Source organism: Lissotriton vulgaris, chromosome 1_1 (assembly GCF_964263255.1).
Source record: "Lissotriton vulgaris chromosome 1_1, aLisVul1.2, whole genome shotgun sequence".
NCBI lineage: Eukaryota > Metazoa > Chordata > Amphibia > Caudata > Salamandridae > Lissotriton > Lissotriton vulgaris.
The window spans coordinates 161155575-161169109 of record NC_141685.1 but is presented as its reverse complement, the minus strand read 5'-3'; the positions used below and the strand labels follow the sequence as shown (position 1 = coordinate 161169109).

General features: G+C 43.9%; 1 protein-coding gene and 1 long non-coding RNA gene across 7 annotated transcripts in view; both read right to left on the bottom strand.

Annotated features, from left to right (window-relative positions):
- Positions 1 to 1361: 1361 nt before the first annotated feature.
- On the bottom strand, positions 1362 to 3296 carry LOC147737971 (uncharacterized). 6 transcript variants are annotated; one of them, XM_086950018.1, is made up of 3 exons: positions 2652 to 3296; positions 2174 to 2567; positions 1362 to 1939 (listed from the first exon to the last, which is right to left on the bottom strand). In XM_086950018.1, exons 1-3 carry the CDS (start codon positions 3294 to 3296, stop codon positions 1362 to 1364), a joined length of 1617 nt encoding a protein of 538 aa, XP_086806144.1. The 6 variants fall into 6 exon arrangements, with proteins under 6 accessions (XP_086806144.1, XP_086806077.1, XP_086806112.1 ...); XM_086949951.1 differs by having other exon boundaries at positions 1362 to 1440; positions 1609 to 2322; positions 2380 to 3245; XM_086949986.1 differs by having other exon boundaries at positions 1362 to 1509; positions 1678 to 2322; positions 2380 to 3245.
- A 606-nt stretch (positions 3297 to 3902) lies between these two features.
- LOC147737966 (uncharacterized) overlaps positions 3903 to 13535 on the bottom strand; it is a 353381-nt gene continuing 343748 nt past the window's right edge. Inside the window, exons 2-3 of the long non-coding RNA XR_015305504.1 lie at positions 4380 to 4548; positions 3903 to 4230 (exon numbers count right to left, since the gene is read on the bottom strand). This is a non-coding gene — a long non-coding RNA (uncharacterized LOC147737966). The remainder of the gene's footprint in view (positions 4231 to 4379; positions 4549 to 13535) is intronic.

The following is a 13535-nucleotide window of genomic DNA, read 5'->3' as shown; positions in this document are numbered from 1 at the left end:
GCGCTCGACATGGTCTAGTTGGCGAGCAAAATCAACCTCCTGGCGAGATTTCTCAAAGCGGGTCGTCGGATTTCTCAATGCAAGTGGTCGTGGCCGGTCACACCACTCGCATTGAGAAACCTTCCTTCGCATTGACAAAGCTGCCGCTTGAGTAGAAGCAGCTGCACCCTCTTGTGCTGCACATGGTGCCTTTTGCAATTATTTTTACAGGGCGGGACAAACAACAGGAGATCAAAATCACCACGAACGGCATGACCCTTACGCACTCCGATGCTTGCGGAAATCTGAGTAGACCGCCAGAGTTTTTTTGTCACTTTGCGAAGTTCTTCATTGAGGAACTCCGCATAGGCTAATCTTACCATGAAAATATAGATACCAGTCATATGTTAAGAAACAAGGGTGAGTAGAAACATTTTGGGTGGAGTAAAATTTAAGACATTAATATTGTGATTTTTATGGCAATTAGTTGATTTTTTCAAGCACTAACACTTCTCTGTGTTAAGTAAAGACCTTGAGAGTTTTGTAACTTTCAGATACTCAAATTGTGGATTCGGTTGCAATTAAAAAATAATTCCAGGCCTGAAATTTCTTTGGAGGTTGCATGCGGGCAGCCTAAGTTATCCTGCAAGAGTTTCTTGATGAATCCTATTGCAATTACAATATGTGCTCTCTCATGTAAAGTCAGGTTGTTAGAAGCTTTTCTGCAACTCAAGATACGCCTTACTTTTCACCTGGTGTGGATGCATTTCTCATGTTTAGTGAGATCTCCTTTCTGAGTAAAACGTTTCTGGCTTTCCCCTCCTGTATATGGCTTTAGTCCAGTGGGAATTCTCTCTTGTGAAGTGACATTGTATTCGAGACTAAACCTTATCTGACATTCAGAACACACATAAGGCATTTTTCCCCCGTGTGAGTTCGCTCATGTCAAGTGAGAAGTAATTTGTGACCAAAACTTTGCTTGCATTTCGAGCACTCATAATGTTTTTCCCCAGAGTGGGATCTCTCATGAAGCATAACTCTGTCTTTCAGATTCAAGCTTTTATGGCATAAGGATTTTCTCCAGTGTGGAGATTCTCATGGTGAGATAGCGTTTTTCTCTGCAGCTTTTCTGGCATTCAGAGCACTCATAAGGTTTTCATCAGTATGGAGTCGCTTATGGTTAGTGAGGCTGTGCCAATCAAATAGGAATTTCTGGCATTCACCGCATTCGTAATGTTTTTCCCCTGTGTGCATCTGCTCATGTAGAGTGAGATTGCGTTTAAAATTGATTCTTTTCTGGCACTTGGAGCACTGAATTATTTTAATGGTGTGTTTTCTTATGGCGCTTGTAACCATCTCTACCTCTGAATCTTTTCTGACATTTAGAGCACTGATAATTTTTTTTCTCTAGTGTGGATTCTCACATGTTCAGTGATATGAGATTTTTGGCTGAAACATTTTAGGCATTCAGAGCACTGATAAGGTTTTTCCCCAGTGTGGATTCTTATATGCCGAGTGAGACGGCTTTTTACACTGAAACATATCTGGCATTCGGAGCACTGATAAGGTTTTTCCCCAGTGTGGATTCTTATATGCTGAATGAGACTGATTTTTTCACTGAAACATTTGTGGCATTCAGAGCACTGATAAGGTTTTTCCCCAGTATGGATTCTTATATGCTGAATGAGACTGATTTTTTCACTGAAACATTTGTGGCATTCAGAGCACTGATAAGGTTTTTCCCCAGTGTGGGTTCTTATATGCTGAATGAGATTGCTTTTTACACTGAAACATTTGTGGCATTCAGAGCACTGATAAGGTTTTTCCCCAGTATGGATTCTTATATGCTGAGTGAGACTGTTTTTTTCACTGAAACATCTCTGGCATTCAGAGCACTGATAAGGTTTTTCCCCAGTGTGGAATCTCACATGTGCAGTTAGAAGTGATTTAAGTCTGAAATCTTTTGGGCATTCAGAGCACTGATAAGGTTTTTCCCCAGTGTGGGTTCTTATATGCTTAGTGAAACTGAATTTGTTTATGAAACATTTCTGACATTCAGAGCACTGATAAGGTTGTTCCCCTGTGTGGGTTTTTATATGCACTGTGAGAAAGTGTTTTTCACTGAAACATTTCTGGCATTCAGAGCATTGATAACGGTTTTCCCCAGTGTGGATTCTTCTGTGCAGTGTGAGACTACTTTTTGTACTGAAACATTTCCGGCATTCAGAGCACTGATAAGGTTTTTCCACAGAGTGGGTAAATGCATGTTTATATAGAGTCGATTTGAAACTAAACCTTTTCTGGCATTCAGAGCACTGATAAGGTTTTTCCCCAGTGTGGGATCTCAAATGTGCAGTTAGAGTTGATTTACGGTTGAAATGTTTTGGGCATTCAGAGCACTGATAAGGTTTTTCCCCAGTGTGGAATCTCAAATGTGCAGTTAGAAGTGATTTAAGTTTGAAATGTTTAGGGCATTCAGAGCACTGATAAGGGTTTTCCCCAGTGTGGGTCCTTGTATGTTCAGTGAGTCTGATTTTGTAACTGAAACATTTATGGCATTCAGAGCACTGAAAAGGTTTATACCCAGTGTGGGTTCTGATATGCCGAGTGAGACTGCTTTGGTCACTGAAACATTTCTGGCATTCAGAGCACTGAAAAGATTTTTCCCCAATGTGGGTTCTTACATGCCGAGTGAGACTGCTTTGGTCACTGTAACATTTCTGGCATTCAGAGCACTGATAAGGTTTTTCCACAGAGTGGGTTAATGCATGTCGAGAAAGACTTTGTTTGTTACAAAACCTTTCCTGGCATTCAGAGCACTGATAAGGTTTTTCCCCAGTGTGGGTCCTTGTATGTAGAGTGAGTCCTCCTTTGTCACTGAAACATTTCTGGCATTCAGCGCACTGATAAGGTTTTTCACCAGAGTGGGATCTCATATGTTTAGTGAGTTTAGATTTACGGCAGAATCTTTTTTGGCATTCAGCGCACTGGTAAGGTTTTTCCCCAGAGTGGGTTAATGCATGTTCATTTAGAGTCGCTTTGAAACTAAATCTTTTCTGGCATTCAGAGCACTGATAAGGTTTTTCCCCAGTGTGGATTCTCATATGCTCAGTGAGATAAGATTTACGCCTGAAACTTTTTTGGCATACTTTGCACGGAGAGTGGTTTTCCCCAGTGTGGATTCTCATATGCTCAGTGAGATAAGATTTACGCCTGAAACTTTTTTGGCATTCAGAGCACTGATAGTGGATTCCCCCAGTATGCATTCTGTCAAATTCTGTGAGATAAGATTTATGGCTGTGTCTTTTTTGGCACATGTAACTTTTTCCCCCAAATTAGGTTATTTTGCCTTCATTGAGGTGGTTTTGAACACTGAATTTGGTCTCACAGTCCGTATTTTTATAAGGTGTATACCTAGTGTTAATATCTCTGCGATTAGTTTTCTCTTACTTATATGCCACGGTAAGAGGGAACCCGATTTTAGAGTCAGGCTTGTTTAGATAATGTTCAGCATTTATCTCTAAAAGAAATTGTGTGTAATCTTCTTAACACTTGAATTGAGCAAACTATGTCTTGAAGCAGCCCTGTAACACCTGTCGAAATGTTTCTAGCAGATAATAGTCTTTAGGTTATAGCCTATCCGGCAGCAACTTATTTTGTGACTGAAGATTTTCTCAAATCTATTTGTATAGGTTCTTAACAATGCAGTGATAAGGTGTTAGTCTGGTATTTAATAATTAAACTGATAAGTACCTTTTTGCACTGAAGTAATGGCAGTAACTGAGGGTGTTAGAACATGCACAGTACTATTGTGGATCACCAGTTGCAGAACATCAGTTCCTTTTACCCTTTCTTTGTTTGGTGTAAGGTAAAGATTTGTAGTTCTGAAGACGAAGATGTATTTACATTACCCATAGCGCAACTGTGCTCATTTAATCCATTTTTATCTTTAACAGTTTTACATATCATTCACGCACAGCAGATAATGTTGAGGCAATTTACATAGAATTACAGAACAGTACACAATAAAAAGGAAACAATCTGAGATGGTTATGAACACAATAAAGTGGTGTATTTGTAAGGTTTTCGCAAGAGTGAGCAGAGTGTGTCATGGTTTTCTACCCAGAGGCAGATAGTCTCAAGCTTGCGTAACTGGTTAAAAACGGTTGTTGAACAAAGGTAATTTTCCAATCTTTCGGTTGTTAACGTGTCAGCTTCGGAGTCTTCTCTCAGCGTCTCTTCTTTGATGGTCTGCAGAAGAAACCTTTTGTTATAACTTTCTTTTATGCAATGTGTGTTTCCTATCTGGAATTACATGATGTTTTAGATGAACGTTATTCTGTGCACAGATATGGCTTTGCTCTGGGTTAATGAAATACTAAATTAGAGACTTCACTTACAGTATAGTACTTTCCTCAGCTCCCACTTCCTCGCCACACCTAGATTTTGGAAATTGTTTAAACGTAGAAGGCTGGATGTCCTTCAGTTTTTCAAAATAATCCTTCTTATGGCACTGACTTCAGTTGCCTGGTGCTAAATCTTGCTTTCTTCGTCAGTAATTTCAATCACCTATAGTATTAAAATTAAACAGTTAATACATGAAAATTTCCAAAAATATAATTTACAAGCCAAATCAATGCAGAGTTGCAGAATTTTGAAAATGTGAGCTGTTTTTCAGACAGAGCCGAGTGTAGAATGGTAGCCTGAGAGTACTTGGATGTAGGAGTGAGGATTTATAGAATTTTCAACATTTTATTAAGCTCACAAAGGATACATGTACCCTATGGACTTGTAACATTGAATCCCAAAGGCAGAAATTAAAGTCATATGCACAGGCACCAAAACAGATATTTAAAAAAGGATACTATTAATTAATTTTTAATCTAGATTTCTGGGACGGGAATTTCCCCTCCATGGACAACAGGCATTTTTCCCATGCCCTGAGTTACCACCTACTTGTATCTAGTATCCTGACTTTTGAGTTTTGGCCTCTGCCGCACACAAATCTGTTGTGTATTGCGAGGACTATGCCTAGACATATCCCTCAACTATGGTCCAGAGTATAAATCGAGGGCAATGAAATTAAGGCGTACTTTCAAGTGTTCATTGTATTCCACTTGATTAACCTTTGTTAGGTTTCTCTGCACCTGGATGTACCGGGTGCAGAAAAACAGGACACCATTTTTGTCCAGACAGGAAAATTAGACTGAAAAGACGCACAAGACTCTGGGTGCAGCAGAAGCAGCCAAGACTTATGCTGTTTTTTTACACACTGGGGGAAACACACAATTCTTCCCTTTGTTGGACATTTCTTTACCCTTCCCTCCCCTGCTTCACCCATCGCCCCCCAACCAACCACATGCATTTATCTACGACCTGCTTAAATCAAGTGGTAAATAAAATCCCAAAAACATTATGAAATAGTGAATGGCATGCTGTTAAACAGGCAGAAGTATCTGTTCCTTGTGGCAACTCCCCAGTCAATGGCGTCAAACTGGTAATTGCACATTACTGCGATAAATCTACCACAAAACAATTACATTACATTTTTCTGCCACCCCAGTACTGTGCAACTTCTAACAAGGGACTATGAGGGGTCTTGGACCGGTCCTGTGACCTGGAGGGTCACACCAAGTGTGCCCTCATTTAAGGCAGAGGACTGTCATGGGTTTAACAGCTAGAGCGGTGGTGGCAATGCACCCTGTTGTAAGGATCAATAGCCTGATGAGATCTTTGCATCATGGTCAGTGTAGTGGCTTCCTACTGACACACCCATGTAATGCTCCATTTCTATGCCTGTGCCCAGACTTTGCGCTAACATCAAGTGTGTGTTTAGGGTGTTGGTGCGCGTAGAATAAATGCAATGTGAGAGTGCGACAGAGTAAACAGCATCTCCTGCCTGCCAGTTGTGTATGCAAGTGGGACCATCTATCCCTCTTTTATACCATAGTTCAAAGTCCTCTGATACCAAGGAATAAAGTGCACTACAAAGTACTCAGGTGCATGCTGTGACACCAGGGCTGGTGTCAGCCTATCTAAGTTGAGGGGACATCACCTGCAGGCTGAATTACTTAATGGAGAAGCTGTGTACCTGTCCTGAAAAGCCTAGAAGTCTGCCTAGAAGCCTGCCTGTCTGGTAAGAAATGGAAGGGAGGAGAAGGCTGTCCTGGAAGAAGCAAGGTCTGACACATCCTCGTTATCTGTAGGGCGGGCCGGAAAGCCATCCAGCAGGACCAGCTAGTCTGAGGGATTTCCCGCCCCGCCAAGACTCTCCCAACAGTTCAAGGAAGAAAATAAAACTCTACGACAACGTGATTGTTGAGGCCCAGTTGGACAATTGTGTGCTGCCAACGGCGTGTTCAAGGTTGCATTTGCCAAATTCCTAACACAACAGGGTCTGAATCTACAAGATTCCTGGAGAGCATGTGCTGGGCTTTTAGCTGCTGAATTTCTGACTACTCTGTGTCAGAGGTCCATGAGGGACTACAACTATCCAAGTTTCGAACACCCTGTCTGAGCTTACGCCTGTGGTCCAGCCGGCCATAGTGTGGGCTCAATTGCTGACGGTCGGTCCTCCAGAGGGGCTGGACTTACTGACAGACCAGGTGTGACTGCTACCTTGGGACTGCTGATCTTCAGGCAAAGGCAAAGAAAAGACAGAGTGGGTGTCCTACTGTATGCAGCCTTACATCCAGGACAAAAGCGCTCCACAAAAGCCTGCTGGTGGGTCACTGCTCTCTCAAATGTTCGGGCGTGCCATTCAAGTGCCGGGAAACAGGAAAGAGACCCAGACAAGACTGACTCATCCTGTGGAAGGACAAGACGCTTACGACAGAGCATATACGCATTGGGGTGACTGGAGTGACAGAACTGCACCTAAACTATATTCATGGTACTCCTAAATGCCCCTAGAGGGGAAGAGGGTATCAGAACCGGACACACCTGTCTACAGCACATGGTAGTCTGGCATGCCTGCACCTTCCTTTCACCCAGACTGTCCATAAAGTTGATTTTAGAGCTGCTTCGCACATAGCAGGGGGAATCTCAGACCATTCTCTGGTGGAGGTGCAATTCGATGGTCCGGTTGTGGACTTCATCCTACCCCCAAGGGTTGATCTGTGATATTTAAAAGACAAGACGTACAAAGCTCGTATGAGAGATAGAGCAGAATTCTATTTTAAGGAGAACGGGCGGCCTGTTGAATCAGCTTGCGTGCTATAGGGTGAATTTAAGGCAGTGATTCACGGCCAGACACAAGCCTTGATTGGGTGAATGTTGAAGGAACGTAAATTGAAGTGCGAGGCTCAGGACAAGGAATGTGCTTTCCTGGAGGTTGGGTTGGCAAGTGGGTAATCAATTTCTCTCCGATTACACCATCAACTGAAGCAGCACACATTAAGAGCACTAATTGAAAATAGCGTGCAGTCTTGCGCTGGCTACCCAGCATTGTCTCTATGTTGTTGCTGATAAAGCCAATGAGTTGCTTACATGGTTAGAGAGACAAGACAAAGGACAGAACTGGATCCTGGAGGACACTGACAACAAGGGGACGGAAATACTGGGAGAGACTTCCTGAAAGAACTGACCCTGCCAATGCTAACGTATGAGGACCGAGACGCACTAGAGCAAGACCTGACAGTAGACTGAATAAATAAGACAATAGGAGCCTTGTAAACAGGGCAAGCGACGGGGGCCTAATGAGTTCCCCATAGAATTATATACAAGCATGATGGATAAAATCAGGGAGTGCCTCCAGAGTAGGATTCAGACTGCCTGAAAATAAGGGTGTCTCCCGGAGGACCAAAGAGGTGGTGGTCATCTCAAAAAGGACAAACCAGCAACTGAGTGTGGGTGTTATAGACCTATCTCCCCGTTTAATATTGAGACTAAGGTACTTGCGAACGCCCTGGCGATCTGCCTGCGGACAGTAATTGCAACAGTGGTTCATCCTGATCAATCGGGCTTTATGTCACACCAGGGAACGCGCTTAAATCTCCGACACCTTAATGGAGTACCATATGCAATAGGGGATTCCTTTGCTGAACCAGTGGCGCTGCTGTTAAGCTCTTGTATGTGGCCCCTCTAGCGAGCATGCGCCTCAATAATACAGTCTACCGAGTCTTTGCCATCCAACAGGGATGTTCCTTGTCTCCTATGCTCTTCACACATGTTTGGGTTCACCAGGACCTCTCATATGGGATATTCATGTTGATCAGGAGTGGGATGTGAGAATCTCCGTCTACTCAGACGTTTTGTTATATGACACATAGCCAGCCTTCTCGAGTGAACGAATCCTACACATTTTTCACATACTTGGAGATTATTCAGGAGATAATATCAACTGGAAGAAGTCCTTAATATTCCTGCTGGTGGCAGGGACCCTGCGGCTGCACTCTAGGTGCACAGTTAGGGTGGCACTACATGGCTTTAAATATTTGGTTGTGTTCATTACAAGAGAGCACAGGCAGGAACATACTCCCGAAATTAGACCGTCTTCGCTGGGATGCCCCACACTTGCGGACGCTCCCACTCTCCTTACTGGGCCGGGTGGCCCTATTTAAAGTGATGACCCTCCAGGGTCTCCTGTACATTGTGCAAAAAATGTCCTTTAAGATCCCACCAGACATTTTCTTTCAAAAGGTAGTCTGAGAACTTCGGCTCCTGTTGTGGGATGGCGGCACGTCACGCTGAGTAAGTTGCAGAGTGGAGTTTATTAAGGTGGACTGGTGGTCCGGAGCATTCACAAGTATTACTGGGCCACGCAGCTGGTGGCAGTCAACAACTGGGTTTTTGCGGACTATGAGGATCCTGCTTACCGGGTAGATAGATTGGCCATGAGCAAGAGAGGTTACCCCACCCCGGTGCTGTATCGAAGAAAGTATGAGTGCACCATATCTACTCATACCAAAACATTGGTAAAGGTGTGGAAAGAGGCTACCAAGTATTTAGGCTGGGAAGGTAAGCTGACTGAAATTACTCCACTGTATGGTGGTGATCTCTTAAGTGCAGTGGGAGTATTGCAGGGCTTCACAAAATGGGGATTGATTAGCTTAGAGCGGCCGGGCGATGTGTGGGGGGACAGGTGCTTGTGTCCTTCACAATCCTACAACAAAAGTATAATTTAGGTGACTAAAAACAGTTCTGACATTTGCAGGTGGCCACGCTCTGCAAAGTCACATCCGGGAAGGGGGGCAGTTGCCTGATGCATCCCTACTGGAGGACCAGCTGCCGAAAAAGCAATCTCAACCATCTATAGGAAGTTGGTCTACAATTCTCTGGATCCCTTGGGGATGTTTTCAGGCGGCCATTGACCAACTTTTGTGTTTTTCAAAAACAAGCTTCCAAAGCTGGAGTTTGTTTTTAAAAACCAATACCTAATCACACACACCCTGGAACTTTCTCCCTAATTATTTTACTCCCAGGAAGTGGGATTCATTTAAAAACAAATTCTCATCACGACTGCCAGGTATTCCCTGGTGGTCTTGAACAAGAGAAAAATACATCAGACATTTTTCCTAGGACAGCGAAAACTCTACAGCAGGTCTTGCTCTTAGTCCTTATACTGCGACTGCCACTACTGAACATTAATCTTGAATTGTTAAACCAGGGCCAGGATCTGGACAGGAGCCAATGAACAGGAGGGCAACTCACCAGATAATAGAAGTCTTCTGTCTTCACACGCACTCAGAGAGAACAATGCCATCCCGTGTATTGCATGACAAAGAGCCCACAACCCTCAGTGAAACACTCACCTCTCGGATGGGATTCGTTAATAAGAATAAAATTAACATAATGCGTCCCTGGGGACCCCACAGATACACCGTTCCTACCAGTAATATAAATGCCTGGGGTCCCGCAGGTAAACCTAACAGTGCTACAAAGGCTTAGGGGCCCTACAGGTAAACCTTTCCTAACCCAGTGCTACGAATGCTATGTGCTCACTGCAGCAGGACTGGGCGCTCTAGGGCAGCAATTAGGTTGCTTGGAATTTATCTACCCTTAGCAAAGCCACGTGACATAGGCAGTAGATCAGAAGTAGCTTTCACTATCGAAAAGGTGAAGTCCCTGGTGTAACACAAACGCAGACATGTGGTTAGGCTCTACCAGGACATGTAGTAAACTATTCATTTATGTATATGTAGGATTAGATTGCATTGCAGGTTAATTCTTATTTCACTATTTTCCGCACACAACATACAACATAGGTTCTTCACATGCATACCCTGATGAAGGGAGAACCCCCAAAATGAATTGGGCAGACTAAATTTGAATTTACTTGAGGAACAGTGGATTTTGAAACTGATTCTATTAGAATAAATATGCCTTAACTGGAATACAGGTGGATTTGCTTCCAAGGGAAGGAGACATTGATGCACTTTTACGGGTACACGCTGTGGAGCAGGAGACACAGACCAGATCTAGTCTGGCGCTATATAAACAACTGTAGTCAAATACATCTACCTTCTGGCACACGATGAGTGGATTACAAAAAAACTACAATAATGAATGAAAAATACACGGCATGCATAGACAAGGTTTGCTATGTAACCTCTGGACTCCTGTAAACCTAAACAAACACCAGTAATCTGACACTAGGGACATCACCTGAAGCTCCTAAGATTCTCCTTTTGTTTGGTATCTTGTTTTTGGAAGGTGGGTTTTTAGAATAAGCTATTTTTAGGGGTGTCTTCTTTTATTCCAGGATGGGGACTAGTTTTAGCATTGCCAGCTTTTATACTCTGCATACCAAGGCAGTACATAAAATGCAGCCTGCATACCACAATCCATGGCTGTATCCCATAAAACATCCTTACCTTTTAACAAAAAGGACCCAAGGCCTTCTGGACTTTATTCAGTTAACCAGACGCATCTCCCAGTCGATTGACATTAGTTATAGGACTCAGCGTGAAGGAACAGAAATGCCTCACAGTAGCCAACAATCTCGCACCTAAAAAAAGAGCGCAATAACGGTGTCTGGTCTCTGTCGCAAGGGTTGGTAGTTAAATGCCACTCTAGATTTTTACATAGTGAATTTTCCGGGCTCAGCTCTGTAGGATACCAAAGGGCGCGAGTCCTCTGTTTATTATTAGCATGCGTTCTAAAAGAAGGTATGTTATCAAAGGCAGAATTTAAAGCCTTACACTAGTCCGCTAAGGTGTGGTTTACATCATGTTCCTTTGAGGTTACAGAGAAATCCAATTTTTCAGCGATAGGAGTAATGCGCTGCCATTGTCAAGAGAGTCTTTTGCTCAGGTTTTGTTACTCAGGCAACCCAGCTTTAGGTATTTGAAAGAAGAGTAATGAGTGGTCAGTCCACGTCAAAGGCATGGGGTTCACAAGTCAGTGCAGTAGAGGTGGTGAAGAGTAATGAGTGGTCAGTCCACGTCAAAGGCACGGGCTTCACAAGTCAGTGCAGTAGAGGTGGTGAAGAGTAATGAGTGGTCAGTCCACGTCAAAGGCATGGGCTTCACAAGTCAGTGCAGTAGAGGTGGTGAAGAGTAATGAGTGGTCAGTCCACGTCAAAGGCACGGGCTTCACAAGTCAGTGCAGTAGAGGTGGTGAAGAGTAATGAGTGGTCAGTCCACGTCAAAGGCATGGGCTTCACAAGTCAGTGCAGTAGAGGTGGTGAAGAGTAATGAGAGGTCAGTCCACATCAAAGGCATGGGCTTCACAAGTCAGTGCAGTAGAGGTGGTGAAGATTAATGAGTGGTCAGTCCACGTCAAAGGCATGGGCTTCACAAGTCAGTGCAGTAGAGGTGGAGAAGATTAATGAGTGGTCAGTCGACGTCAAAGGCATGGGCTTCACAAGTCAGTGCAGTAGAGGTGGTGAAGAGTAATGAGTGGTCAGTCCACGTCAAAGGCATGGGCTTCACAAGTCAGTGCAGTAGAGGTGGTGAAGAGTAATGAGTGGTCAGTCCACGTCAAAGGCATGGGCTTCACAAGTCAGTGCAGGAGACGTGGTGAAGATTAATGAGTGGTAAGTCCATGTCAAAGGCATGGGCTTCACAAGTCCGTGCAGTAGAGGTGGTGAAGATTAATGAGTGGTCAGTCCACGTCAAAGGCATGGGCTTCACAAGTCAGTGCAGTAGAGGTGGTGAAGAGTAATGAGTGGTCAGTCCACGTCAAAGGCATGGGCTTCACAAGTCAGTGCAGGAGAGGTGGTGAAGATTAATGAGTGGTAAGTCCATGTCAAAGGCATGGGCTTCACAAGTCAGTGCAGTAGAGGTGGTGAAGATTAATGAGTGGTCAGTCCACGTCAAAGGCATGGGCTTCACAAGTCCGTGCAGTAGAGGTGGTGAAGAGTAATGAGTGGTCAGTCCACGTCAAAGGCATGGGCTTCACAAGTCAGTGCAGTAGAGGTGGTGAAGAGTAATGAGTGGTCAGTTCAGGTCAAAGGCATGGGCTTCACAAGTCCGTGCAGTAGAGGTGGTGAAGATTAATGAGTGGTCAGTCCACGTCAAGGCATGGGCTTCACAAGTCCGTGCAGTAGAGGTGGTGAAGATTAATGAGTGGTCAGTCCACGTCAAAGGCATGGGCTTCACAAGTCAGTGCAGTAGAGGTGGTGAAGATTAAGTCCAAGATTGTGGACCGCCGAGTGAGTAGGGCCTGTAATCTTTTGTTGCAGTCCTCAAGTCTTTAAGTCTGATAACAGTTTTGCTACTTCCATATCTAAAAAATCTTCTACACGATAATTAAAATCCCCAAGCAGGAGAAATGTTTGTGATGACTACACATAAGTCGCTAAATAAAATAGTCAGGTTCCAAACAACTAGTCTGCTAATTTGCCCCTACAGCTCTGGATGTGGGGCTTGAAAGACTTACTCTGCTCAATCGGGGAAGTCCTGCTGCAGACCGGGATATCAAAAAGATACAGCACAGTCTATAAAAAAAACATAAAGATGGTATATACAATAAAAACAGAAGCAGCCAAGTTTTTGTCTTTAACAGTATTAAGAAGTACTAATGCTCTGTTTTCATTTGTCTGCAAGGTCCGCTGTGTATTCCTTATATATTTCTCTGAGAGAAAGCACGAGTGACTGAGCGAAAGGGCTATAGATTTGTTACCACAATTCCTGGAGGGAGACGGGGAAGTCATGTTTGGTGGCTGCCAAAACCATTTTCTACCTTTCTAGGTTCAGGGATGCTTATAGTTTTGTTGCTTGCTGTTGCGTTATTTTTCTGCTTTACTGAGTGTCTTATACTCATTTTTTTCCTGCACTTGTACTTTGAGGAGCTGTTCCTGCCCGGGTGGCCATTTTGTTCGGCCACACTCTCCCTCTGGGAAGCGCTCTAGTCGCTGCAAGCGTCCTGCCTAACCCCTACTCAATGGCCCCAGATCGGACGCGTGCAGCTCGCTTAATCTTCCCAACGGCCCCCAGCGCCGGGATGCCTCCGGGTAGCTGTGCGGTTTACAAATACTGGATTTACTAGTTATTATTTATTTTACGCAATGTTTCTTACTGAAACATGGCTGCACATGAGCTCTGGCCCTGATGTAGCTGCAGCTTTACCTACTGGACCCTATTTTCTCCAGTTTATCCAACATTCAAAGCCCA

What these genes read in the sequence shown, in the direction of transcription:
- LOC147737971 (XM_086949937.1), bottom strand. Translation starts at nt 3,296, where the DNA reads ATGTGCCAAAAAAGACACAGCCATAAATCTTATCTCACAGAATTTGAC.